Here is a 5075-nt window from a genome sequence, read left to right as displayed (position 1 = left end):
TTCTTGGGGATGCCTTTATACCATATTATGAGATAACATATCCTACAAACAGCATTGTTCAATGGGACACAGGCAAACAGCTAAGAAAATGTAATCTTGATATGTACTGCTAAAGTTAGTCATTTATTCTTTCATTTTATATACATTGATCTTTCACCATGCCTTCACAGTTTCTTTTTCGTACAGCTGAATTATCTAAGTTTTTTATCATAACCCTACCTACGGCCTATGTACTATTGGCTGCTTAGACTTGGCTTGTTTAGTAATAAACCTAAATTTGCCATTTACAATCTACAACTTATATTGACTCAACAAGTTTATGTGGTTGGAAATATTTATAACATTAAATTGTTCTATAACAAAGAGTGTCAGTAGATAGAACTCCAGCAAAAATCTAGCAATGACCATGATCATTTTGGTGTCTCTGTTTGAATTTGTTGTTGTTTAAATGGCAATATTTGTCAGTATGGACTTGTCCTAGTTAAATGCTATGTTTTTATAATGAAATTGATGAACTTTTTCAAAGTTTATCTGATAGTTGTTTAACCAGGATTTTTCTAGACACATTTATCACATGGAAAGACTAATATCTTTCAAAGTTGGCTGCCTTATTGGCTATTGGCAGTTTCCCAGATTAGCAGCCTTATGATTATTAGAGATACTGCAGTATCTTATAACCGTCATTTCTCTGTGGAAACTGTGCAGAGATGGAGAGCAAAGGACCGTGTGAAATATCATTTTAACACTCAATTATTTGAGGATGCAAGATCTGATATCAATTGACGTATTTGTTTGATTCTTATGAGGAAAAAATGTTGATGCTAGAAGATTTTGATTTGAATTCAATTCAACGATACACTGATATTTTCAAGCAGACCATGCTCGATCAGGAGATTATATTCAGAAAGCAGGTACAAGGATATCTTTGTGGCTCATTACATGTTAATTTGCTACATTTTCTGTTCAGAATTGGCATAGGGGCTGGCGCATAATCTGATGCATGTAAATAATTTCCCTTCGATGGGTCGAGCCTTGGCCATCTTTGTGTGAAAAGTTTTGGCTTGAAATTTGGGTTCTTGTCAATTTTATTGCTCTCAAACTAGATGAATTAACATGATTTAGAGTTATACTTCAATATATTGCTTTTACCGTAATGGTGGATCATGAGGCCAGACATGGAATAAGAATCATGACGCTCCCCCACTTTAGATGCTTATGTTCTTGTTGTCGGTTTTTTCAGGTCCATGAGCTCCATCATTTATATAGTGTTCAGAAGACTCTAATGATGGATCATTTCCCCCTGGAGCTTGAAAAGCACAATTCATGGAAGGCATATGCACAATCATTTCCCAAAGAAACCAGAGTCCCCAGAAATTCAATTCCCATGGTACTTGAAGCTACTGTCTTTTGAAATGTTAGAAAGCTGACCTCCAAGGATGCTTGAGTGGTTTTTGATTCATTAGTAAATAAAATGCCATAAATTTAAAACTTTTGAAGGTTAGGAATATGATGTGGTTTAATCAAGAAGATCTAATAAAAAGTTTTATTATCATAAGTGAAATCTGGTTGAGAGTTCTTTGCCTTTGCATGCATTATCATGACTTTTCATCTTTTGGAAAGTGTCTGTGCTCTTTGTACAGGATGCGTTAACTGATCTAATACCTTTTCTCTTTGAAATGTTGTTCAGTTGGGCTCAAGAGTATCTTCAAGTCAGAAGGTTTTAGAAGGGTGGACGGGCAAATTTCAGCAAAAACCTTCTGATCTTCAACTTCTACCTGATCAGTATATCAGTCTTGGTGATAATAATCTTCCAAATAAGGGACAGGTTGGGGATCACTTAAAAGAAACCATGGATGTAAATTCTCTCCATGGTGGTGATTTCACAGATCCACTGGAGTTGAGGCTTTCTCTAAGCCTTGGAGTGGCCGAGGTGAAAAAGGAAGATAAACAGAGAAGTTGGTATGACAGGAAAACTAATACCTGCTATGGAATTGTCATTGATTCCAAAAAATCTACTGAGAGGACCTCAGATGAGGATGCAAAATATCCGCCTTCCGATTTTGCCGCTAAAGCTACATATTCTGGAGGTAAGCATGGTTCGGAAGTTACTATAACATCTGATCCAATCACTTCAAGAAACATGAAGAAAGATCTATCTCATGAGATTGCAGAGAGTAGCTCCTTTGTTGGGGACAGCAAATGCTGCCAAGACTGGAGCTATTCTGATCAAGGTACAGGAGATTTCTTCACATCAGAAGCAGCATTTTCATAGGAACAATGTTGGCTTCGGTTCTTGTTCAGTTCAAGCATATGTTTTAAGTATCATAATTTAGCTTTTGTTTATTTGTCATATCTACAGGATTAAAACGCCATGAAGATATGCCACACAAAAACTTTTTGGCTAGAAAGCCGCAGCTCCTTTCATATGGAGTGGGACATGTGGACCTTAATGAAGTTCTGCTTGATGATTTGTCTTGTCACTCAAATGATGCCATGGTGGCCCATCCTTTGACAACTAGCTCATCTGGTGGTTTTAGTGGACTGGTTAGCAGGAGTCAGGAATCCTTGTGTCCAACTGCATTTTGGAGAAAAGAAATTAAGGAGTTCTCAATTGGCACTTTTGAGATGCTTCAACAAGATGATGGTGCAAAACTTGCTTTGATGAATTCCAATAACAAAGACAAAAGAACCGAAATTCAAGTCGGAAATGCTGAACTAAGTGGAAGGAATGAATGCAAAACAAGCCTTATTGGTCCTGCATCAGTATCCAGGCCCCAAATAAGCCTTTCCAAAGACCTTGGCAGCCACAGTGGAAACACCAAGAATGGAACGGATGACCTGATGCTGAAACGACAAAATGGTCCTGCTTATGGTCCCAACCCTGCATGTGTAATTGCTAGAGAAGTGGGTTGTGAGAAGACTGAAGAAGGGGACAGTGTGTTGTTATGTTCTGGTAAAATCCAAATTACAATTGAAGATGAAAATCCTGATGAGTCTCCTGCTTCGGGGAAGTCAAGCTGCATTTCAGATCTTGATTCTAGCCCCGTAAGGACTATGCAACGTGGAATTGAACCCAGTAATTCAAATCTTCCTGCTTCTGATCAGTTTTCAGGAACCCATGGGAGATCTCAGGTTGCAGAAACTTTATCAGGTGAGCAGGATCAAAGATCTTCTGACGGTAATGAAGTAAAATATGAATGTTACAAGAACAGGGAAGAATCAGCTGAAGTGGATGATTTGATCAAAATAGCCGCTGAATCCCTTGTCCATATCTCCTTGGAGAATTTGGCGTGCTATCAGGAATCTTCAACCAGGACAGGGTCCAATGAGTTAGAGAACGAGGACAAGGAGCAGACACAGTGTTCATCTGATTCTTTTGAGTTAATAACTCTGAAACTGACAGAAAGCAGTGCTGATGACTATTCTCCATCATCAAAGCCAGTTGTAAGTGATGCAGAGAGAAAAGATTTGAGTATCAAGCTAAGAAGGGGAAGGAGACTGAAGGATTTTCAAAGGGACATACTTCCAGGTCTTGCATCACTTTCTAGACATGAAATCCGTGAAGATATAAACATTCTTGAGGGAGTTTTAAGATCAACGGAGTACAGGAAAATGAGAGCTAAGATGGTTAATGGAGAGAGTTGGTGTACACCAGTGAGAAGCAGACGGTCAAGACTCAATTATGTAGGAAGAAAAACTTTTAGAATATATTCAATTTGAAGTTCAAACTTAATCAGATTTTAGCATAAATGTGTTGTGTAATCCAATCTATTTTAACTGCAAATAATCTTTAAACTCATTCATTGATCTAAAGATATTTAACCATGTTCTGATATATGATTTGGCCCTCCTAAGTTTTACCTTTTCTTTAGAGTTATTTAAGCTATGTTCTTAAATATGATTCTAGGAAGATATAACCAGACTTAAAATGTTGACCATGGAAATTTTGTTTGAAAAGAGACCTGTGTTTTTCATTTCGGCACACAGCTCTATGTGCAGGATAGTGCATGAAGAAGTCTTACTAGTGAGGCAAATGTTATATGACCATGTATTTTACAGATACTCGGTTAGATTAAAATGAAACTCTGAGCATTAAACAGATCCATTCATGTTAATATCTTGGGCAGGAGTCCTGGAATTTTGGTCTGAAGAGTGTTTATAGGATGTAGTCCGGAGTGTTAATTCTACAAATTTAAACTCTGATGGATTTTATCAAGTGTTATGATAAATGCCCTTGAATATTCCCTTTATTCCTATGAAGTTGAAAGCAGAAGCTTCTAATCTGCTCTGACCCAGATTTGTACTCCAGTCTTTCCAGGTTGCAAGCTTGCAATGGTAAGAGAGAATAACAATCTCTTCTTCCAGTTAGTCAGCTGCAGAGGCGTATAGAGGGCAAGTGACAAGTGTTCTGTTACATGGAAATGCAATGGCCTTTCCCATATCAAGACCAAAGCTCCCAAGTGGGCTCCAAAAGTCCAACCCTATTTCAAGAAACCAGGGCTGAGGGCTCTCACATAAAAGGACCAATGCCCGACCATTACCATTTCTAAACAACTTTATTTCAACTGAAACATTTCTGACATGGGTTTTCTTTCTACACAAACATTTCACTTGGAGAAAGAGCAATAGTTTCCCTTCCATAATGTGGGGTTTTTCTTTCTTTTCTTTTCCTCACAGCTTCTTTTGTTTGAAGAAAATCTATGAATTAAAAATCTTCAATTGAATTGTTCAAGATCCTCTGAGCAAAAAATTCTACTTGGAATCATGAAGGTCCTTTAAGCAACCATGATTTGCCAAGTGTGGGATGACCATATCAGATAATAAATCCATAATATTTGATGCATGAGTGGAATATGAGCAGAACAAGCAGAGGTGTTATGTAAAGTTAGGCACTACAATCTGTTGTTTCTTCTCAGCCACTAGTGATGCCTAGCTTCCTTGGGTGGTGGGCCCAAAAAATCTTAGTCTTTGATCTTTTTATGGCAAGAAAAATTTTTTCCAAGCCAGAAAATTGTAGACAAAAACTGTAACTAGAATCATATGATTATCTTTTGAAACTACATCTTTTTCTTCAT

The 5075-nt window shown here is 37.5% G+C and overlaps 1 protein-coding gene across 1 annotated transcript; it reads left to right on the top strand.

Moving 5' to 3' along the window:
• The first annotated feature begins 791 nt into the window (after positions 1-791).
• LOC111286724 (uncharacterized) lies at positions 792-3922 on the top strand. Its single transcript, XM_022876884.2, has 4 exons — positions 792-911; positions 1241-1387; positions 1688-2231; positions 2360-3922. Exons 1-4 carry the CDS (start codon positions 813-815, stop codon positions 3718-3720), a joined length of 2151 nt encoding a protein of 716 aa, XP_022732619.2. The 5' UTR covers positions 792-812; the 3' UTR covers positions 3721-3922.
• Positions 3923-5075: the final 1153 nt, after the last annotated feature.

Source organism: Durio zibethinus, chromosome 17 (assembly GCF_047325235.1).
Source record: "Durio zibethinus cultivar Kanyao isolate XHJ-2024 chromosome 17, ASM4732523v1, whole genome shotgun sequence".
Taxonomy (NCBI): Eukaryota; Viridiplantae; Streptophyta; class Magnoliopsida; order Malvales; family Malvaceae; genus Durio; species Durio zibethinus.
Note: the sequence above shows the minus strand (reverse complement) of the source record. Positions and strands in the feature narration are given on the sequence as shown.